This window comes from Pleurodeles waltl, chromosome 5, assembly GCF_031143425.1.
Source record: "Pleurodeles waltl isolate 20211129_DDA chromosome 5, aPleWal1.hap1.20221129, whole genome shotgun sequence".
Lineage (NCBI taxonomy): Eukaryota > Metazoa > Chordata > Amphibia > Caudata > Salamandridae > Pleurodeles > Pleurodeles waltl.
Window position 1 is genome coordinate 350,601,742 of NC_090444.1, and position 23,914 is coordinate 350,625,655.

The window sequence follows — 23,914 nt, forward strand, 5'->3', positions numbered from 1 at the left end:
CAATGACTCTACCTGCACTATGGACATCCAGAAGGAATCTCCCTTGAAGTGAAGAAGTCACTCCCCTGCAACTGCAGGCACCTCAATGTCTACGACCGGTTCATGGATCCTGCTGTCACGGAATCCTCAAGGCTCTGCAACACAGGTGGGAGTTCTGTGTCTCTCTAGGGGTCTGACCTGTCTTCTTTGCAACTGGGAAGACAGTGGTCCCTTGTTGGAGCTGCTGGGATGGAACTCCTGTGCACCGCATCTGTTGTTGTCACCAAGGCTTGTTGGTTCTTCAGTTCAAAGACCTCTTAGCTCTAATAAGCCACAAGCACCACACAGCTCTAAGACTGACGTCCTCCTCGCAACCCCTGCAACGCGGCATCCATCTTCTTTGTGCTGCTGAGGCCTCCTCAAGAATCCCTGTGCTTGCTGCCAGAGAGTCCTTCTGGGGTCTCGTTCGAGTCCTACTGGCTCTTCTCACTGCTGAGGGCCAATCCTGACTTAACTGTAAAGGTTAAGTTCCTTGGACCTCGCTGTTCCCAACTACTGCAACTCCTTGTGCAACACCCCTTTTGCATTTGCCAAGGCTTGATGGTGGTCCTGCTGACCACTGACCCTTCAGCAGTCGGCATCCAGTGTGGGACAGCTTGTGGAAGTCTCCTGGTATACTTCTGCATTACACGGATGCTGCATCTTCACAACAACAGTCACACAGAGAAGCACCCACAAGAAGGCTGGGCATTGCTCTCCTGTACCCCCTAGGTGTCTCCGAGTGGTCTGGACTCTGTCCCCTATTTTCACAGGTGCTCCTTGTCCAGAATCCACACCTAGGTTCCACCGAACTGGTCCCCAGATCACTGTAGCAGCTGGACAGCCGAGATCCTCATTGACATCAATGGGAGGCTCCAACACAACTTCACCCCTATGCACCTGGGCTTCCTGGTGTAGGTTCTCCACTACCTTGAGTATCCATGGGTGGGGGCACTCTTGAACCTTCCTTGTTCGAACGGGTTCCCTGAGGGTCTTCTGGGAAGGGTCAGTTTCCAACCTTTTCCTAACCGCGACTTACCCAATGTTATCCTATGTGACACCCAACACTAGATAACACCTCTGCACACGGGCTCCTTACGTCTGGTGTTTTAGTACTTCCCCAGTACTGAGGATTGTTGTGTGTTAGTCTTGATTAGCAGTACCTTTAATTATCTATTTTTTAGTGTATGGTTTGGCCCCCCCAAAGGCGTCAATGTTATTATATGCTGGTACCTACTTTTTTTTAAGTTTATTTTTGTGTGTTCATATCTCCAGTTAGAAGATATACCAAAGAAAGTTTAGTGCCTGTAGTTTAATAAATAATACTTTATTTGTCTAACACTTGGTGTGGTTATTTCTTGTGTGTAAATTATTTACTGACTTTGTGTTTATTGCAGTTGCTTTACACCCCCTCTGATATACCTTAGGTGCTCTCCACAGCAGCTACCCTTTGAGAGCTTTGGTTATTAGAAACCTCTAACACTATCACTAAGGGGTTGCCTGAACTCAGTGCAGGGTGCCTCACCTATAGGTGTACACCATATACTGAGCCAGCCTCCGACAGCGCACATTCCAAGTAATGTTGTACCTCCAGTGTCCCTCTGCCCTTCGATGTAAGGAAGCCACCTCCGCACTCAGTGACTTCATCTGTGCCTCTAGTTCTTGCACCGTGAGTCGTTGGGTAGTCAGTGTTGATTATGTGTTGTCCACATGATCCAGCAGTTTGCAGTGGTCAATTTGCAGTAGGTTGAAATCTGGAGAGATTTTGTCGATTCTTGTTTCCAATTAGGTCTTGGTCTTGAGTGTGTCTTGTAGTTCTTTTTCAAATTGTGCGGAGTGCACATTTAAGGTGGTTTCCAGGTGATATAGAGCCTCTGTTGTGCCCTCAGTGGAGGTGTGTGCATTGGATAGCGGTAATGCAGTCCGGTTTGGCAATAGGGGCTTCATGGATTTTGGTTTCACTATGGTGACGGTTCCAGATGGAGCCTGCGGCTACATGAATGAGTAGCAAGGAGGATATATGTGCAGGTACGCAAGTGAGGCAAGCAGGGGGACTGACATCTCTGTACAGTGGGAGATAGTGTTGGGTCAGATCGCACTTCAAGCGTGATAGCGCCGCTACTCATGTTGGCTAGAAGAAGGGATCTGTGCGAACGAGAAAGCCAAGTACCATGTCGCCACACTGGTGACTCCACCTTAGTCCACTAAGAAGAGGTGTATATAGCTTAATCAGTGTCAGCTGGTCCGGTTGAAGCGCTCTCAGTGGGCAGTACTGAGGAAGCGCTGGGCACCCTCAACGTTCAGCATGCTGCAAGTATCTCTTGCTTCCCACTCCAAGTGTCTAACTGAAGAGTTATTAAAACGGGACACTCATGTCCACAACACCCAGGCACCAGTTGGTCCCAGTTTTCAGGGCATTCCACTTGTCTTATATATGTGCACACATGCTGCAATCGGTGTGGCGTGTATGCAGCCTCTCGGTAGTGAGGGGAAATGAGTGTCCTGTTGTGTGCTGTCCCTTAATTTGTAGTGTAGTTGGAGTCAATGGGGCGAGACGGGCCAAGTTGTAGTAGCGGCCAGTAACGTGACACCCGAGTCCCCCAGCGGCAGCATCCACAATGACGGGCGCAGTGGGGGTGAAGCAATGAACGGTGCAGGGCATGCTAGGGGGCCGGCAATGGCCACTCACCGTGTTGGAGCAGTCCACTAATGTGGTAATTCCAGCATTCCCGTTATGTGCACAGGTGTCTCGTCGCCGCAGGAGTTGGGAGGGGAGGCTCTTAGCAGTTAGGCACTCACCAGCTGGCATGTGTCGCTTTGGCACCTCCCCCAGCAACCAAGACACAGTCGCCGCAGATAAATGCAAGACGCAGCAGGCAGGATCCCCAATGTTGGGCTCCTCCGATGAGGGCTGCAGAGCGGGCCCGCCTCGCCCTCGTCGCCTCGCAGCAACCACTCCTCGCTCATCGGCTCTGCAAAACAGGAGCCCTTGTGCAGCAAACTCCGGTCGGCCTGTGGTGGCTAGAATCTCTGGATGGGCAGGATTACATGTGGATTTTTGGAGGGCCTGACAGAGAGCTCAATTTAACGCACCTCCGCCATCTTGGCCACGCCCCCATGTTGCCTCCTCATTATACTGATGATAGACTGTGTTTACACCTCCAAATTGCTAGTGGTCTTGATTCCTCGCTAGAGGCAGAATTAGACTTTCCATTAGTCTGCCCCCCAGTAAAGCACCTCCTTTGCTGTTGAACTGTGGAATCTAAGACTAATCTCCTAATTGAAATTTTGCTACCTGGCCATTCAATTTCAGAGCCTTTGCGACCCTTTATTGACACCCTGATAGACACTCCAAATGCGGCATGGTAAAAAATCTTGTTTGGCACTGTCAGTAACCCGCCCCACTCACAAGGTACCAGTGGTCTGTTCTGAGTGACCTTGCCTTCTTGATTCCGCATTCAGCATCAAAACATCTCATGGTACAAGGTTCAGCCAGAAAAGTAAACCATGTGCTTTCCTTCCTGCATCGCCTCATAGGGAGTCAAGGAGATTAATGCATATAGCTAAAGGGGATTCTCCTTTGTCAGTTTGGCTTTGCAATTTCTGAATGCATTCTTCCTGTTGGGTAGATAAACTCACACCTGCTGGGATATGGTGAGTGAGATCTTGCACACCCTTCCCAAGGAGTTCATAAATTCCTTTGCACAAGCAGCCTACGAAAGACAATATAAAGTCAAATCCATTTTGCAGGTCAGAAAGAACACCTGAAATTCCGTAGGGTGCGCCATGGGCGCTGGTGTGTTAATTCATCATCATGCCTGCATTTATATATGGGTTCCTCCAGGGACGTGCAGGCATCCCTTAAGGACTTGCCATTTGTTGGTGCTCGGTTGTTTCTGATAGAGACTACTAGTAGCACATTTCTTGCCTTTTGTATATTCAGGCATCAGAATTGGTAAAAAAACTTTTTTGTTGTACATTTGCACTCCAGAAGGTGGAGCTCTGCGTGTCTGAACTGATGCCATTTGGGTCTGGCGATGATGTGCAGGGTCTGCAAAGGCAGCAGTACAGCGCTGATGTCAGTTCCTTTCTTTCCACGCCTCTAGAATTGGATCCAGAGCGTCTCTCTTCTTTGTGACTGCTTTTTGTGAGCTATTTCTTCAAAATGTTCACAGTGTGTTACCTCCTAACACAAGTGACAGATCCCCAGTAGGTTTGCCAGTGGTGTCTGTGTGCAGGCCACAACTCCAGGACATGCAGACACTGCATCAATGAACCTGAAGGCCATCAGGAAACGTAAGGCAAAACTTCACATTGCCAAGCCTAAGAACTGGGACCGCTCCAGGTCTAAAGCATGTTCCCATTCCCGTTCACCGAGTTGACATGGTCGCTCTCGAGGCTGGTCTCCAAATCCTCAGGTTATCATAAGAAACATAAGAAGCTAATGCTGAGTTCCGCTCTTTTGCGCCATTCCCACTCCCCTCACGAAGCGTGTGGGGGGGGCAACAACTGTGCTGTTCCTGCTTCCAAAGTTTGTTCAATTTAGAGCCAGTTCTGCAGATGCTGTCGGCACGATCCAAGTTTGTGGGGCCTACAGCCACAGTGAGCCAAATCGAAAAGTTTTGCTGAGCCATGCTGTGGCCCTTCAGTTCCTTACTGACACACTCTGGCGCACCATTTGGGCTCATGAAGCTGGGAGACCTACCACATGGATTACCACCCGGATTAACACCTGCTGGACCCTCTTTGCTAATTCTGCTCTTGACTCCAGTACCGATGCAACCTTGGTGCCCTTACCCAATCCAGGTCTGGGCACGTAGAAAACCAATGCTGACTTCGTCGCAGGAAGAGGTGGCCCTGATAGTCTTTTCTGACGCTGACTTGATGGTCATCCAAATTCGACCTGCACCTCAACCAAATTCGACCTGCACCTCAACCAAATCCGACATAGGTTTCTACTCTTGCTCTAACACCAGGCAGGTAACACTCCTTACATTCTCTTTTTGGAACAGACTCCAACAGCGATCCTCATTAGGGTGATGAATTTGCACAGCCATATGCCAGTAACTATTGGCATGAGGACTTGCAAGATGCTAGTGGGCTGTACACCTCCCTTGAGTCCATCCTTTTCTCCTGTGATGGCCCAGCCACAGAAGAATCTACCTCCTATGCCATGATAATGCATAGGTTGGCCGAAGACCTCGAACTTCACCTACCCACCATGGAGTTAAAAATGAACATCCTGACAGAAGTCCTCCACCCTGGTCAGACTGCTTCTGAGCCTCTTATCCCCTTCAATGAGGCCTTGACAGATAATCTTGTAGTGGAATGGGCTAAACCATGTACCAGACCTCCAGTTAACTTGCAAATTGCCAGGCACCACCACCCATCTCAAGAGAGTTGTGTGGTGCAATCTTTGACTATCTGGACCAACCCTAACACTTTCCCCATCACTACCCCTGTCAGGTAATCTAAGAGAGTGGATACTTTTGAGAAACACTTGTTCTCCACTAGTTTGGCTCTGGAGTTGGTCAGCGCCTCATATTTACTGGGCTGCTATACTCACGCTCTTTGGGGCTCAGTAGAACAAGTCTTCCTCAGTGTTCTCGAACACCTTTGCCATGTTCTCTTACAGGCCATCCAGGATTGTTGTGGTGTGGCCATGTTAATAATTTGTTGTGGTGAGGACACCACTGACTTAGTTGAGCAGGCCATAGGCACTAATGTCACCATTCACCAGCATGCGTAGCTACAATCCACTGGGTTTTTGGGCGACGTCCAGTCCTCCCTAATGAACGTGCCATTTGATGGGACTCGCTTGTTCAGGGACAAGGCTGACTCAGCTCTTAAATGAGTTAAAGAAGGTTGGGCTGCCACTTGCTCTTTGGGGCTTTCTACTCTGCCTCTCCAGCAACACTTCCAAAGTTCTTTTTGTGACTTCGGTAGAGGTGTTCCCTACCGCCAGTCTATCCTGCCCCAACAGGGAATAGAGCAGTTTTGATAGAGAGGCTATGTTGCCTACCAGCCTGGGGCAAAGGTCAGCGTGCTGCTCAGTCGCATGGGTCCCAACTTCAAGGGGACCTCTCTGACTACATCCAGATCTCTGAGGAAATTGCTAAAGATTTTCAGTGGTGACTTGTGGACCACAATTGAGTCAGCAACAGAGCCCTCTCCCTTCCCCACCCGGAACTGACTGCAGAGACCGATGCATTGCTTTTGGAGTGGGGTGGTGAGATCAGAGGCCTTTTAGTCTCCTGCATCCATCAAGGGGAGATTGGAACAGATGCTCATGGACAACACCACCACCATGTGGTACTGCAACCAACCGAGCAGGGTGGAGTCACATGCCCTGAGCTAGGAGGCATTGACCATCTGGAAATAGCTGAACCAACAAGAAATGTTCCTAGTGGTGAATCAACTGGCAGGCTCTTTGAATGCCAGTGTGGACAAACTCAGCACCTGGCGGATCACGAATGGCAGCAGCATTCAGAGGTGGCACAAGGTCTCTCCATCAACAGGACGGAAACTTGGCTTGATCTGTTCTCCACCGTTGAGAAAGCACAATGTCAGTACTTCTATGCTTTTGAATTTCCAAGGCATCTCTCGCTCACAGACATGTTCCTTTTTGAATGGACTCCTGTATGCCTTCCCACTAATACCACTCCTGCTCGAAGTTCTTAAGAAGAACATGACAGACCAGGCCCAAGTCATACTAGTAGCTCCATACTGGGCATGGAGAGTATGGCATCCAGAACTCCAGCGCATGAGCATCTGACCTCCAATTAGGTTATCCTGTGGGAGGAGCTGCTGTTGCAGCAGAATGGTCTGGTTCTCCTGCCTCAGCCTTTGTAATCTCCACCTTCAAGTGTGGAGATTCAGCGGCACAGCAGAACAACTTTGAGCTTCCTACAGAGGTGGTTGATGCCATCTTGGCAGCCAGGCATCTCTTGACAAAAACTGTATGAGCCTCTTGTTGGGATAAGTTTGCTGTTTGGTGCTGTGCTCACCACATTTGTGCTACATCTTTCCCAGCAGACCATGCCCTGGGCACAGTTAAGGGTTATCTTTTGGCCCTCTCGCCTTCTTATGGCTGCCTGATCAGCCCTTTTTATGTAAATCACCTGTTGTGATGCTTTTTTTTTAAAGGGCTGCAACATATGTTTCCCATGTGTTTTATGTAGACTCTCTCTTCCCCGCCCCCCCCCCCCCCCACCACCACCACCACCACCACCACCACCACCACCCTTCGTTCTCCCACTGTTGCTCTTGGTTTCACTCAGATCTCAGCATAACATATCTCAGTGTTTGCCAAAGAGATTGTCATTGCTGGCAAAAGGGGCAATAAGGAAGTGGGCAACATGCGCTATTCCTATACTTCTTAGTGTCCAAAAAGGGTGATAGTCTCAGACCAGTCTGACCTTCGATTTTGAACACTTTCCTTCAAAATGAGACATTAAGATGCTAACTCTTGCCCAAGTTCTCTCTGCCTTAGATACAGGAGATTGGACAATATCCTAGGTCCAAAACCTGTACTTTCCTGTACCCGCTCCGCAGACCTGCATGTATTTCCTGTACTTCATTTTAAAGAATCCACAGTTTCCCTTCACTTTCCTGCTGTTCAGCCTTACCTTACCCACAGGTCTGAGAGAGTTGATGGCAAGGTTTTCATCTTAGCAGCAATTTGGCATGTTCTGCCTTCCTTGAGACTGCACTTCTTTGCCCATTCCTGTCTCTGCTGCTTCTTCCTACGGTTCTGAAGATAGACAGAAGAGACTGGGCTTCCCTAATCCTGATAGCCCCACAGTGCGCTCAAAGAGTGTGGTACTCCAATCTGCAGAGTCTGAGCATTCGTCCCTGCTCCGTCTAACTCTTTAGGGGCACCTTCTCTCCGAACAACTAAGCAGATTTTGACACCTAAACCTCCGGAAACCTACACCTCAGTGGTTGGTGATTTAGTAGAACTAGCTGAACAAATTCTGCCTGTCCAAGGAAATGGTGGATGGTACCTTAGATGCTTACTACCCAAACACAGAGTCAGTCTGTTCTGGACGCTGGCCAAAATTTGTGGTCTGATGTGAGGACCATTAGATTGATTCACTGAAGTTTAAACTTTCTGATTTACGTCTGTTTGTCTTTGCCCAGAAAGGCCTAGCTGTGGTACTGTTAAAGGTTATAAAACGTTCCATTCAGAATTTTAATGTTTGACTGATTAGCCCTATTTATATAAGTATTCAATTCATCAATTGTGATTCTTTATTTTTTATTTAAAAGGAAGTCTTACATGTATGTTTCCTCCGGCGCCTTTTCTTATTCCCCAGTGAGACCGTAATTTAGGGCCAGATGTAGGTAGAAATGGTTTTGCGAGTCGCAAAACCATATGCAGAATGGTGTCCCTGACACCATCTGTGAATCGCAAGGGGGTTGCAAAGACCCACCTCATTAAAATTAATGACTTGGGTCGCAATTTGCGACCCCTTGCGATTCCATGCACTCACAGGGATGGTGGCCTGCTGGAGACAGCAGAACACCATGTCTGTGACTGCTTTTTTAATAAAGCCTTTTTTGTTTTGTATTGCAGCCCGTTTTCCTTAAAGGAAAGCGAGTTGCAATACACTCAGGAAAATGAAACTATTTGGTTTCATTTTTTCAGAGTAGGCAGTAGTCCATTGGACCACTGCCTGCTCTGAAAAAATATTTTTGCCGCCATTCACAAAGGGGAAGGGGTCCCCTGGGGACCCCTTCCCTTTTGCGAATGAGTTAGCACCCACTTGACATGGGTGCTAACTGCGAATTGCTTTGCGACCGCGTTCGTGGTCACAAAGCAATTGTGCAACGCGGTGCAAATCGCAAATAGGAAGGGGACACCCCTTCCTATTTGCGAGTCGCATTCCCATTTTGCGACTCGGTCCACACTCGCAAAATGGGAATGTGCATCACGATGCGCGTTTTGCATGGCGCAAACTGCAAATTTCGCAGTTTGTTCCATGCAAAACACTTTGTACATCTGGCCCTTAGTTCTTACTTTCTTAAGATGCACACCTTTCAAGCCTATGCACAACTTTACTTTCAGGATACTGGCCCCGTTCTCATTGCAGTTACTTCCGTGTGCAGTGTCAGTGAACTGCAGGTGTTGTCAGTGCAACCTCGATATACCACCTTCTTTCCAGAAAAGTTGATGCTTCAGACTCTGGCACCATTTCTGCCTAAGATGGTGTCACCTTTCTGTGTGGGGCAGTCCATCACTCGTCCTGCTTTGTTCTCCCTTGCACATTCCTCTGAGAAGGAGAGGCTTCATGGGTTGGACCCAGAAGAGCCCTTGGCTTTTACATCAGTCAGACTCAGGAGCAGTCAGAGGATGGCTAGCATTTTATGGAGTTCTCTGGCCAGAAATGGACCTTATCCAGATGGATTGTTCTTTACATAAACATGTGCATTCCTTGATCAAAAAGAACCTACTGCCAGGGTAAAGGTTGCCGCTACAGCCCTGGTCAGGGGTGCTCCAGTGCTGGACTTCTGCCAAGTGGTTACAGAGGTATCCAGTCATACTTTCAACAAGCTTTTAGGTCTTGATTTTATGTTTTGTAGAGAAGGTTATATTGCCTTCTCGTTTTCTCAGGATTTCTTGGTGGTTGTCAAGTCCTCAGACCCTCCACCTCTTTGGAGGTACTGCTTTGGTACCTGTTCAAAGATGAGGAATCTGAGGTAGGAGAATTCATCAGAAGGACAAGTTACGTTAGCATTTTTTCTGGGAAATACTCTAACTGCAGATTCCTCATCAACCCCTACTCCTCTCCATTCTGTGGTGTGGACTTCCAGGCATTATTAGGGTTCCATGTTACGTTGGGCATGCTATCACCGTTCTCAGTGAGTTACTGATTCTTCATTTATAAGAGTACAAAATTATTTGTTTTAAACTGGTGTTACTATGCAGGTATGATGCTTATTTACGCTCTGCACTGTCATTTCTAGAGGAGGGAATAAGCCGCCTTCTACTAGTGTCGAGTAGGCTCTCATTATCCTAATGAGACTACTGGATTTTTGGGCGGCAAGATCGTTCGCAGTGTGGGGGACTAAGTCTGACCCACGGTGAAGGACCCTTGTCACCCCAAACCCATTTTTTGCTCCGGCTAACTAGCAGTGCCTCATCTCTCCCGAAGGGAAGAGACAGTTGGACAGCCAAGCGCATGACATCTTAGTACTTCTCAGGGAAGTCGTGGTCACTCAGGTCACAACCGGTTCTCTCATACACAATGCGGTCTCATATATAAATGACAAAGACAGTTTGAGTTTTAAAGATTGGTTTAATAAAACGACTGCATTTTAGATAGCAAAGCGTGAGCTGCTATAACCAGAACTATACAACACAGTAGGATTGAAATAGTAAGGAGGAGAGTGAAACAAAAGAATAAGGCTATCACAGTGCAACTAAATTATGTTCTCTCTAAGTTATATTTTGAGCACAGCCTATGAAGCTCTAAGCCTGCCTTTCAGGTTCCCCCGGGAGGACATCAACCCTCATACCTGAGCAAAGGCCTGTAATCTTCATCAGCATCTGCAACAGGGCAGTCAGCATCTAGTTGTGGGTTCCTGGTCGGAATCTCCCTCTTACGTGTACCAGGACTAGAAAGTGTTTTTATAACTAACACGCCGGCGCTCTAAGAAACGTCCCTACGTAAGAATGTGTACTTTCTATGAACCCTAGAGACTAAACTTCTACCACGTCTATCGGCAAAGTGCCAGACTGTATCCTTGACTGAAGCACAGAGCAAGCAAGAATGTATTGTTTGAGAACACAGTGCTAAAGTAAGCTAAACAGTGTGATAGAATGTAATAAAACAAGACCGTGAAACTGTTTATTGTAAAATAACAGTCCGAGGTTAAATAAAATGCATCTAGGGCAAAGTGCACAGATGCCTAACACATTAAGCAAACGCGCATAAAGCTATATTAAAAATGGCTACACTACACTAGCGTATGGGTATAATGGTTGGAAACATTTTCCCGATTCAGAAGGGCAGGAATCTGTGGTTATATATTGTTCACACCAGAAAGAGTGTTACCCAACTTGCTAATTTGTCACTTACCATCATAAAATATTAATCTAAACCGCATAGTAAACATTTCAACTTGTGGGGAGAAGTATCTTGCTTCACATTTCCATTATGATAGGTTGTTTACAGGTATTGCAATTAATATCTGTTTTTCTTCACTGCTAGACGGCTAGTGCACACTGGTCCCACAGTAGAGTTGACTGCAGTGAGAACAAAAAGCGCGTCATTTTAGCTGTGCACGTGCAGCTTGACTGGCTCAGTAAACCAGAGAACACATCATAAGTACAAAATTCCAGAAAATTGCAGAATTAAAAAAAAAACACAGATGAATTACAATATCTTCTAGACAGGCTATAAGTTTAATTTGGGATTTTTCTAAGTTGCTTTGCGGTCGACCTGCCTTGCCCAAGTTACGTTAGGCATGCACTGATGAGAGCACTAATCCTCTGTTTTGAGTTACAGTTTTTCTCCATTTTCTATGATGATGTTGCATTTGTGACGTGTGGTCGGAGTGGCCCCTCCATTAGGGTGGAGGAGCGTCACACTACCCCCCCCCCCCCCCCACCCCACAACCGTAATAAACTTTGTTTATTATCGTTCGGTTGTTAAAGGGGATGGACTATTGGATATGATGGGCCCTCCCCTCAGTGTGCATGTGTGTTTGGCCGGCCAAACACAAGTGCACAGGACTCTCTCCAGCCCAGCAACACAGTTGCCGGGCTGGAGAGAGCCTGCACAGGCCCCCAGTCTGCCTGGGAGCCCCATGGATGGGCGCCCCAAGCCAATCCTGACGCTGCTCTGAGCAGCATCAGGATTGGCGCAAGGCAGGCTGGGAGCCTGTGCCTGCCTGGATCGACGAGAGGAGCGGGAGCGGAGCAGGTACTTTTTATTTTTTATATTTTTTCATTATTTTATTATTATTCCCCCCACTCCACGTGCCTCCCGCCCCTTTTAATTTCTGCGAGCCGCGACTGGGTCTGGTACATGGCAGAAACTTAACAAATGAAAGTTTGACACACAAATGTTTCTATTAAAGTATTGAAATGCCAGTTGTACAAAGCCATTTTGCTATTGCAAAATACTGTTGTTCACAGAATTACAGGGTTTTAGATGCAGATTAAACTCATTTTACAAGTTGGAAAAGCCTTCCCAATTCACAAAATGGGTTTAGTGACCCCTACCTAACGACAATTAAAAAGGTGCAACAAAGGGGTGTCCCTCATATTTGTGATGTGATATGGTATTTATCAAAGTTTTTTACAACTGTAATTGGCGTTGTATTGATCAGTTACTGACCCCAAGGTTGGGGTGCTAACTGATTTGCAAAGGGAAAGATGTTATATTGGGACACCATCCCTTTTGTGAATTGTGTTGGGTGATCTCGGAGGGAGTAGGCAGTGGTCCAGAGGATCACTTCCTGGTTCCCTTGAAGTTAGTTTTCTTAAGCTATAAACTCTTGTTTATTTTTTTTAACTGCAGCACTAAGCCCTTTAAGGAACACAACCTGCTTAAAAAACAGGCATTTACAATGCAGTCAGTCTCAAGTTTGCTTGAGTTAGAGCTATTGGCGTTGTAAATGCATAACTGGACTTTTCTTGCCGCATAAATTGTTCAACCCTGCCGCATAATTTGGTCCTCAATGCCACATAATTCCTGTGGCCCTGCATATAACTAAAGCACTTCCATTTACCTTCTTCCTCTATCTGCAGCAACAAATGAAAATATTGCCATTTAGCATCCTAATTTAAATCTCCCATGCTAATTAGAAAATAATACACTTTCACTGCCCTGCCCTCAGAGTTGCTGGCTGACTAACATATTTTTCAAGAGGGCAAATTAAGTTGTATAACGTGCAACGTAAGAGAACACGTATGCTACTTTAAACATTTTTCTCTTACACACTTCAGCAGATTGGGTACAGCTTGAATAGATGACTCAGGTCAAACATTTTAAGATAAAATCCATATTTCAATTGTGGGGGTACTGCTGGTGTACTATCTGCATTCCCGAACATAGGTGTGGAATTTAATAAAATATCTACATGTCCATGGGACAGGTTGCTTCTTAAATCTACTCGTCCTTTAAATAAATCTACTTGTCCCTTTGGTGCCCTGTGGTGTGGAGACAAATTATGGCAGCAATCTCATTATGTAAGAGCTCTGATAATAGCCACTGTGATTGTGCCAGGGCTAATGTTACAGTAGGGCGTGAAAACTAGCAGTTTCAAACCCTACTACAGCAATTTCTGTGTGTTGCTACTTTTCCGCAGATCTAGGTACTTGGGCTGGAGGCAGCATTAAGCAATAGTTTCAGGGCAGGGATCTTTGAGTTTATACAAACTTACAAACTTGCATGTGTTAAAGATTATCACCAGCTCTTCTCAAATCTTTTCTTGTACTGAGAAAGTTTGGAAATATACCTCTGACAAGAGCAGAAGTTGTTTGTCCAGGGTTGGGGAAAAAAGGCGTTGGAGGGAAAGTGAACTTGTAACCAACCGCTCAATAGAATTTCCCATGAGCAATTCTACACATGCATATTGGCTTGTGCTAAGATACATTTCACAAATAATTTCTAGGAGTATGATTTCCTGGTCTACTTATGCAAATTCTTGTGAACTCACAAAAGCCACTCATTCAAAGACATACATACCATGGGTGCACTTTTGTGCCTTTATTTAAGAATTGGGCCCCTAATTAGGTCTGGTGTTAACCAAGACATTTTGTTTTTATAAAAATCCTATTTCTCCATCTGTCGGCTTGCTGTAGTGTGAGTGATAGCATTCTGCTCTTCCATAAGGGGCATATTGGCACACAAAGTACAGTGCCAGGAACTACTATGTCAATGTGTGCTTTTTGAGAACAAAATAATTTTTTTGCTTTTACCTATGTTTTTGCAATGGTGAGGACCTGCCAGCTTCTACAACAATAAAGTATTACAAAAGCCATGTCAAAACAAGCCACGCATTGACAAAACGAAAAGACTGACAATGTCAGATCGGTTTGCTCTGCCAGTGCTTGTTTATATTCATGTTTCCTATCATCTTGATGAAACTGGTAACTATGATTTTTCCAGTATGAATATTTTTGGGTAATACTAGCATGCATCAACACATTTTAGTAAATGATGCTTCAAGGAAATAGTACTTAAAATTTCACAGTAATTTAGCAAAATGTTTTTTTCCGGCTTGCATTTTTTCCGAACATTTTATTTTGAAAGCAAACAATGATCAATCTTGCTTAGAAGCTTCTAAAACATTTTCATATAATCAGAGAGCATTCTGGGGGCATTATATGTAGGCTCATATTGTTAAACCTTCCCAAATATGTAGACCCTTTTTTTTCTGAAACTACTGTCATTAGTGCAGTGTGACCTTACACCTGTTATTTAGAGAGCTCATGTAGGAAAGTACCATCTTGCCTGGCATGTTACCCCCATATTTCACTGTATATATGTTGTTTTAGTCTGTGTCACTGGGACCCTGCCAGGCAGGGCCCCAGTGCTCATAAGTATGTGCCCTGTATGTGTTCCCTGTGTGATGCCTAACTGTCTCACTGAGGCTCTGCTAACCAGAACATCAATGGTTATGCTCTCTCTGCTTTCCAAATTTGTCACTAACAGGCTAGTTACTAAATTCACCAATTCACATTGGCATACTGGTACACCCATATAATTCCCTAGTATATGGCACTGAGGTACCCAGGGTATTGGGGTTCCAGGAGATCCTTATGGGCTGCAGCATTTCTTTTGCCACCCATAGGGAGCTCTGACAATTCTTACACTGGCCTGCCAGTGCAGCCTGAGTGAAATAACGTCCACGTTATTTCACAGCCATTTACCACTGCACGTAAGTAACTTATAATTCACCTATATGTCTAACCTTCACCTGGTGAAGGTTGGGTGCAAAGTTACTTAGTGTGAGGGCACCCTGGCACTAGCCAAGGTGCCCCCACATCGTTCAGGGAAATTCGTGACTTGTGGGGACTTTGTGAGTGCGGGGACACCATTACACGCTTGCACTGTACATAGGTCACTACCTATGTACAGCGTCACAATGGTAACTCCAAACATGGCCATGTAACATGTCTAAGATCATGGAATTGTCACCCCAATGCCATTCTGGCATTGGGGGGGACAATTCCATGATCCCCGGGGTCTCTAGCACAGAACCCGGGTACTGCCTTTCCGGGGTCGCCACTGCAGCTGCTGCTGCTGCCAACCCCTCAGCCAGGTTTCTGCCCTCCTGGGGTCCAGGCAGTCCTGGCCCAAGAAGGCAGAACAAAGGATTTCCTCTGAGAGAGGGTGTAATACCCTCTCCCTATGGAAATAGGTGTGAAGGCTGGGGAGGAGTAGCCTCCCCCAGCCTCTGGAAATGCTTTGATGGGCACCATCTGCATAAGCCAGTCTACACCGGTTCAGGGATCCCCCAGCCCTGCTCTGGCACGAAACTGGACAAAGGAAAGGGGAGTGACCACTCCCCTGACCTGCACCTCCCAGGGGAGGTGCCCAGAGCTCCTCCAGTGTGTCCCAGACCTCTGCCATCTTGGAAACAGAGGTGTCCGTGGCACACTGGACTGCTCTGAGTGGCCAGTGCCAGCAGGTGACGTCAGAGGCTCCTTCTCATAGGCTCTTACCTCTCTTGGTAGCCAATCCTCCTTCCTAGGTAGCCAAACCTCCTTTTCTGGCTATTTAGGGTCTCTTCTTTGGGGAATTCTTCAGATAACGAATGCAAGAGCTCATCAGAGTTCCTCTGCATCTCCCTCTTCACCTTCTACCAAAGGATCGACCGATGACTGCTCAGGACGCCTGCAAAACTGCAACAGAGTAGCAATACGACTACTAGCAACCTTGTATCGCTTCATCCTGCCGGCTTTCTCAACTGTTTCCAGGTGGTGCATGCTCTGGGGGTAGCCTGCCTCCTCTCTGCACCAGGAGCTCTGAAGAAATCTCCTGTGGGTCGACGGAATCTTCCCCCTGCAACCGCAGGCAACAAAAGACTGCATCACCGGTCCTCTGGGTCCCCTCTCAGCACGACGAGCATGGTCCCTGGAACTCAGCAACTCTGTCCAAGCGACTCCCACAATCCAGTGACTCTTCAGTCCAAGTTTGGTGGAGGTAAGTCCTTGCCTCCCCACGCTAGACTGCATTGCTGGGTACCGCGTGATTTGCAGCTGCTCCGGCTCCTGTGCACTCTTCCAGGATTTCCTTCGTGCACAGCCAAGCCTGGGTCCCCGACACTCTAACCTGCAGTGCACAACCTTCTGAGTTGTCCTCCGGCGTCGTGGGACTCCCTTTTGTGACTTCGGGTGGACTCCGGTTCACTTTTCTTCTAAGTGCCTGTTCAGGTACTTCTGCGGGCGCTGCCTGCTTCTGTGAGGACTCCCTACGTTGCTGGGCGCCCCCACTGTCTCCTCATCCAAGTGGCGACATCCTGCTCCCTCCTGGGCCACAGCAGCATCCAAAAACCCTAACTGCGACCCTTGAAGCTAGCAGAGCTTGTTTGCGTTCATTCTGCGTGGGAACACCTCTGCAAGCTTCTTCACAACGTGGGACATCCATCTTCCAAAGGGGAAGTACCTAGTCCTCTTCTTTCTTGCAGAACTCCAAGCTTCTTCCAACAGGTGGCAGCTTCCTTGCACCCTCAGCTGGCATTTCCTGGGCTCCTGCCCACGCTCAACACTGTCAGGAATCTTGGACTTGGTCCCCTTATCTTACAGGTACTCAGGTCCGGAAATCCACTGTTGTTGCATTGCTGGTGTTTGTTCTTCCTGCAGAATCCCCCTATCATGACTTCTGTGCTCTCTGGGGGTAGTAGGTGCACTTTACACCTACCTTTCAGGGTCTTGGGGTGGGCTATTTTTCTAACCCTCACTGTGTTCTTACAGTCCCAGCGACCCTCTACAAGCTCACATAGGTTTGGGGTCCATTCTTGGTTCGCATTCCACTTTTGGAATATATGGTTTGTGTTGCCCCTATACCTATGTGCTCCTATTGCAATCTTCTGTAATTTTACATTGCTTGCATTACTTCCTTTTGCTATTATCTGCATAACTTTGGTTTGTGTACATATATCTTGTGTATATATCTTATCCTCATACTGAGGGTACTCCCTGAGATACTTTTGGCATATTGTCATAAATATAAAGTACCTTTATTTTTAGTACTTCTGTGTATTGTGCTTTCTTATGATAGTGTGCATATGACACCAGTGGTATAGTAGGAGCTTTACATGTCTCCTATTTCAGCCTAAGCTGCTTTGCCATAGCTACCTTCTATCAGCCTAAGCTGCTAGAAACACCTCTTCTACACTAATAAGGGATAACTGGACCTGGCACAAGGTGTAAGTACCTCTGGTACCCACTACAAGCCAGGCCAGCCTCCTACAGCTCACCCGAACAATAAAGGCTTTGCATTAATGAACCATAAATACAGGTTCGAACAAGATTAACATATGGGCACAAATGTGACCTCAACTGCAGACAGTTACCTTCTCTGTAAATTGACAACCAAAGGGTTTGTGCTGCAGGGGATTGGGCCCACCTGCCCAAAGAACAAAATAAATATGAAACCTTGTTGTCACTGACCCCTAACAGTATGTCCTGGCATTGGGCTACAGGAATTCTACACCCCTGCTCAAACACCGACACACTGGGCTGAGGTATTACTTACTGGGCCAAGTAAATGCCGGCTATTTCGAGTTGACAGTGGTGAATAGCAAGCTGACTTGGGTTCTTGTGCACCAAAGTCTGCATGTATTGGTATTTATCAAGCAATTTCCTTGTAAATATCAGCACGATTCACCTGCATCGTTCCAGGAGGGAAATTGCAGGAGATGCAGGAATTACACAAAATTCGGAATTCCGAAATGTGCAGTGCCGGGATTTACAACACATCAGAATTTATTGCCCCCTCGGACTCGGAGCCTTACAGCCTGGTTGTCTCTAAAATAAATGCTGCATGTTCCATCTGAACTTTCAGTCTCTGGTAACTGTGAGTGGCAGTCTCAAAAATGGCTTGAAAAAAGGGCTAATTGAGTAGCTGAGAACAAACTGCCAAGTGGACCAATGACTTGTCAGTTACTTGGTGTTCTTTTTAAACAACTGCAAATTCTTAAAGTTGTAGTTTTGTAACTAGGAGTAACGGATTTAGAGCCCTTGCGTGAAATGTGCTGCTGAGGAGACTGGGTGAAACTGTCACACATGACGCATGGACTCTCACCAGCCGATAACATGTCCAAGTTCAAAGGCCTTATTTAAATTTCAAAGCATCTGGTTGTGCATGAGAATAGTGTAGGGTGGTAGTGACTAAGAAACAGCAAAAGGGCTGTACACTTTAAAGAATGTGCCCATCTTCTCTGCAACATGCACCTGTGCATTTTGCACCACAAAGGGTAGGCAAGTAAAACAGTGATAAAAAGGCTACTCGAAGCCAAACATCACTATTTCCTTTAGGCAGCTCCACTGCAATGTCATAAGAGATGCTAAAACAAAATAAAAGTGTGGGAGAAGCAACTCAAACAGGCAAAGGTTTAAAAATGGTGAATAGTTTGGCATACTATTTCCTTATTTAAATGAGTAAGTGGCAACTGTGAAGGGTGCCCACTGAAACATACCCCTAATATTTGCGACTGTACAGAAGCACGCTGCTTGCTAAAAAATAAAATAATCTTTGCTATAATATTTTGAAAGGACTCTTAATACGCCCCGCATGCATCCAACGTGTTTTGCTTGTACATTTACAAGCAAGACTAAAAACAATTGAAATGTCATATCTTGTCAAGCCCCTCCCACCGTGTCCTCGAAAGCCAGCAGGGGTCAGCTGCTTGTTGCCGTTTGGACTTCCCCCTCCCTCCTCACAGTGCAGAGATTGAGATGCCTTCTCATGCACAGACAGTAAGGCCTTGCTCATTGAACTGCGCTCCCCGAACTCCTTCAAATCTTTCTCTTTTTCTGGTGCCATTTCCCTTGTTTTTAAGCTGCGCCGCCCTGGTAAACTAAAATCAACACTGAAAAAAAAAAACAACAGCAACCTGAGAGCGCGGAAGATGAAAAGACAGAAGCCCTCATCCAGCCGCTATCCCCACAAAAAAATGAAATGTTACAGACTAGCGCATGAATGCGGGCAAAGGGGACAACATTTCAGACTCTTTCTGAATCAGAAAAAAAACACGAAAGCAGCAAGCGGAGTCCAGCTTCCTCTCCGTATGCAGCTACGGAGTGAGAGAAAAAAACTCACAACATTCCTCGTGGCAGGCATGGCATCTGCTTGTCATTCTTGTGTGAGATGATATTCTTCTCCTGCGGCTCGGGCATAGCTCAATTAAAGGTGGGCATGACCCAAGCAGCTTACATTTCAGATGAAGAATGTAACACGTCAGTCGAGTTTCTATTTGTGGCCCTGTAGTCATTGTAATCGAGGCTGGGAGTCTCAATGAGATTATGCTCTGTCACCAGGGGCGGGAAGGGGCCTGTAGAGGCAGCACAATGCATCAGATAATAACCATTAAAACAAGTGAACGGCAAACACTGAAAATGAACCGCACATGAACATGAGTACTTACTGACGATTACGTGAACACGAGCCAAGGCAGGAAACAATTACAAAAAAGAGCAGAAAAACAGTCAAGGCATAAGGAGACTGTACTTGGCCTGTGCTCCTCAGCCAAGAGCGGAATTGAGGTATCGGCTGGGGGAACCAGTTAGAAGGTAGCAAAGAAGAGCGCCACTGCAGTCACCCTGTGGTAAGCAGCAGGCAAGATAAAAGTCCTTTGACTGAATACAGCAGGTCTTGCTGACAGCGCATGTCCGCTGCCTGGGCTTGACCTAAAAAGAGAGGATTTCCACCAAATCATGATCTGCCTAAAAAATATTCATTAGGTAGGTGGTTTTGCGTCTGTAGATTTTGCAGTGTCGCAAAATCTCCAGTTGCATTCCAAAATCAGAGTTGGGTCACAAAAAAGCTATGTGGAAGTTCTCAAAAACATATTAAAGATCTGCTGTCCTAATCCTCCAATTGTGTTTTGCAGTACATCGCTGTTTCTTTACTATTTTTTTTTATAGATTTTCTTTTCTGTTTTCCTGTATTATGAACTCAGAACCAATAGTCTAGTCTACACCTCACCTGTTTTGATCATGAAATCAGGAAAATATGTATACATCTGAAGTTGTTTTGTAACTTTAAATAAAAATAGATTAGGAACATGAAGTGAAAACTGTGAGTGTGAATGTTAACGAAGTTGTTAGCTGTATTACATTAACATTGAAGATTTGTGTACAAAAATATATATATTTTTATTTTGTCATTGCAGGAACAAACCTTAGCATTAAGGAAGGAAGGAATTGGTGTTGTTTTGGATTCTGAATTGCCACATCTAATTGGCATCGATGATGATCTTCTCAGCACTGGCATTATATTGTATCATCTAAAGGTAAAACAATGGGAATTGACGGTTTTAACACTGAATTTGTTTTGTTTGAACCTGTTTATTGAATTTTTTATTACACAATACAAAGATAATGCAGATTACTAATTGATCAGCATGCAGTTAAAGGTGTGTTGTCACATATTCTTTAGGACATGTTCTCATATATGCATGTCACAATAATGTCATTGGGCAAAATTGAAAACAAGCCTTTAAGGGGCCTGCTTAAATTATAGAAGAGGCTAAATGACAGTCCAGAGGTGTGGCATGCACATCAACATAGTGTTATACCAAAGGATGATTGGAGGACTACATATTGAGCCGCGTTAAAAAAAGGAGGGGTCTAAGGAGTCCGTCTCTGTTAATGGTAGCAACAGTTTCATTTTGAATAAAATATGAGTAAACTGTAAACACAACAAGAATAATAAAACAATAAACCATGCAACAATATACCTCACCTCCTCTCCCACATAAAGTATATAAAACAGGAGTTCACAACCCTCAGCCAATCTTTGCATGTATTCAGGATCTTAAAGGAGCGTGCACTTGGAAGGAATTCTTGTGTCCATTTGTATCAGGCTGTGAACAAACTGTGGTGGTAGGTGTCTTAGTCATGCCCCTAATGAGAATAATGCTTGAATAGAATGGAATCCCAGTATGCAGCAATGAGGGTACTGCCTCAGACCAAGATTGTCCTCCCTTTGCAAAGCATAACGTTTCGTCTGTGCCCAGTTGGACAGCAAGTGCACTGATGCTGCCAGTGTTTGGGGTTCAGGCGAGTTACGTGATTCTTATGCCTGTGCTATAGTCCCAGAAGGCATATTTCCCATTTGTGTAGATCCAGGGGTTCTGTACACACAGATAAGTGAAAGATGATGCTCATATCATATTTAGCAGCTCAGCATCTTTTAGACTAGATCAAGGACAAGCGACACCTGTCCTATGGTAGTAGCGATTTATGTTCTCTGAGGTAAACCCTATGTATAATCTAGAGTTGAATGAGCTTAAAATGGGCAATGCGTGGCACATATCTTGGGCCTTTCAATAAGGCAGCCCGTTGCTTATCCATGCAAGGGTGCATCAAGTCAATTTCTCAGCATTGATGTAAAGTATTGAGTTGCAGGGGGGTGTGGATCCTTGACAAGTCAGCAGACCACTGTATTAGGCATCTGCCTATCCCCATCACGTTTAGGAACTGGACCATGAGGTGGTTCGGGTGTTCATGTGTCGTGGTGCCCCACCTGTTCCCCAAGACAGCAGTCAGTGTGTTAAATAACAGGAATTGGCCTGGGGCATGCTATCTTCCTCCATCAACGTCTCATAGGGTAACAGGACACTGTCCCAGTACAGGTCACCTAGAGTGTGTAGTCTGGCAGCATGTCACCAGGTTAGATGTGAATCTGCCACTCCTGGACGTTTCAAGCAGTGTTAGTGCTGGTGCATAAGGGGTTATGGACTTGGTGAGGTGGAGAAACCTGCGGTATCAGCGAAAAGCCACTCCCAGTAGCACGGAATTGGGTGGCTGTGCTTGGGTACAAAGATGGAACAAGTGAAGGATAGTGGGTAAGCTCCAGACAGATAGGATTGTGGCTGTGTTTGTCAGGTGCAATCCTGACAACCATTTGGCAACCCATTGGATTTGGGAGGCAAGGTAATACTGTTTGAAGTGTGGCACAGTGAGTCTGTCATGGTCTATAGACATGCATAGCTTCACCAATGCCACCCTGCCTCTGGACTTATGCCAAATGAATTCCCGCACCTGTCAAAGGAGCAAAAGAACGAAGCTGGGATATAAACAGGCATGATTGGTGAAGCAGTATAAAAGGTGGGGTAAAACCACTATTTTTAGAAGCACAGCCGGTCCCACAACAGATATAGGTAGTGAACACCAGAAAGACTTTTGGGATCCTAAGGATGTAACAGTGCGGGTGATGGTACCACCAAAGAGATCCGTCAAAGAGTGATTAATTGCAAGCCAAGGTATTGAAAGGTGTGAGATTGCCAGTCCATCTGTGTGTCATAAAGAATAAAATGTGAGTTAGAGATGTCAGACAGGAAAGGGAACAAGCAGGATTTTGCCCAGTTGACCCTTAGCCCAGAGAGAGATGCAAAGTTTTTTAGAGTAAAAGTTCTAGTAACAGGGATGGTGTGTTTCTTTAAAGTAAAGCAATAAGTCGTCAGCGTATAGTGATAGTATGTGAGTCCCATCCCCTAACGGTATGCCCCAGGATCCGCCACAGCCTCGCATCGCAATTGCCAGTGGCTCAATTGCCAGAGAGAAGAGTAAGGGGGAAAGTGGGCAGCCCTGTTGTGTGCCCCTGTGTATGGCAATTGGGTTGGAGATAAGGGAGACCATTTTGACCCTGATCAAACGATGGGTATGTAACGATTTCACTAGTCGGAGGAAATGTTGACCAATTCCATAACAAGCGAGTGTGGTAAAGAAATAATCCAATTCCAATTAATCAAAGGCTTTTTCCAGGTCTAAGACCATGCATCTGGCACGTGACCAGGTCTGCTGAGAGTAAATCATAACTCTGAAGAAACAGCACAGGTTCAGAGAGGTGTTGTGGGCAGGAACGCTCGAGTAGACCAGGGCTGGGACGAAGGGGGCCAGGCGATCTGGGAGGATTTTGGCTAATATCTTATCGTACGTATTGAGCAGGGCCAGTAGTCTGTATGATCCTAACAAGATGGGGTCCTAGTACGGTCTAGGAGGAGAGGTAAGGGTTGCTTCCCTCTGGGAGTTAGAAAGACCGTTTGTGGAAGGGGCTGTTTCATACATTGTTAGCAGGTGGGTCTAGGAGGAGAGGTAAGGGTTGCTTCCCTCTGGGAGGTAGAAAGACCGTTTGTGGAAGGGGCTGTTTCATACATTCTTAGCAGGTGGGGCGAGGGACGAATACGCTTTATAAATCTCTGCAGGCAGGCTGTCTGGTCCTGGGGTCTTGCCTGTGGCCAGTGCTCTGATTGCGCCTTAAATTTCATGTAATGTGATAAGGCTATCTAGTTCTGCTCACTGGTCTGAGGTGATGCGTGATATCGGCAGTGTGGAGAAAAAGGAGTCAACACCATTCTGGCATGTGTCAGAGTCTGCTTGGTATAAATCTGTATAGTGATGTGTTAGCTCCTCATGAATGGCTTGCTTGGTGTAAAGGAGCGTGTTTGTGGCAGACTGGATTGCCGTTATGTGGTGTCTAAGTTGGTCCTTTCGAATAAGCCATTCTAATAGCCAGCCAGGTTTGTCAGTTGCGGTGTGTGTGCAAGCTTTTCAACAATGTGACATGTTTGTGCCATGCAATCGCTAGTTGCTATGTATTGTTGGGACTGTGTACCACTTAACTTTCATGATCTAAAAGTACGTGTCCGTGTTAGCGGAAGTGTTAAGAATACAGTTAAAGCCTCCCCATATGAGCCAGGGTAATACACT

The 23,914-nt window shown here is 46.1% G+C and overlaps 1 protein-coding gene across 2 annotated transcripts in view; it reads left to right on the forward strand.

Moving 5' to 3' along the window:
• The window catches only part of KIF16B (kinesin family member 16B), a 1,953,564-nt gene that overhangs the window by 659,583 nt on the left and 1,270,067 nt on the right, over window positions 1-23,914 (forward strand). For both annotated transcript variants that reach the window (XM_069234094.1, XM_069234093.1), the window contains exon 13: window positions 20,374-20,493. In XM_069234094.1, the coding sequence (XP_069090195.1) occupies window positions 20,374-20,493 (120 nt within the window). The remainder of the gene's footprint in view (window positions 1-20,373; window positions 20,494-23,914) is intronic.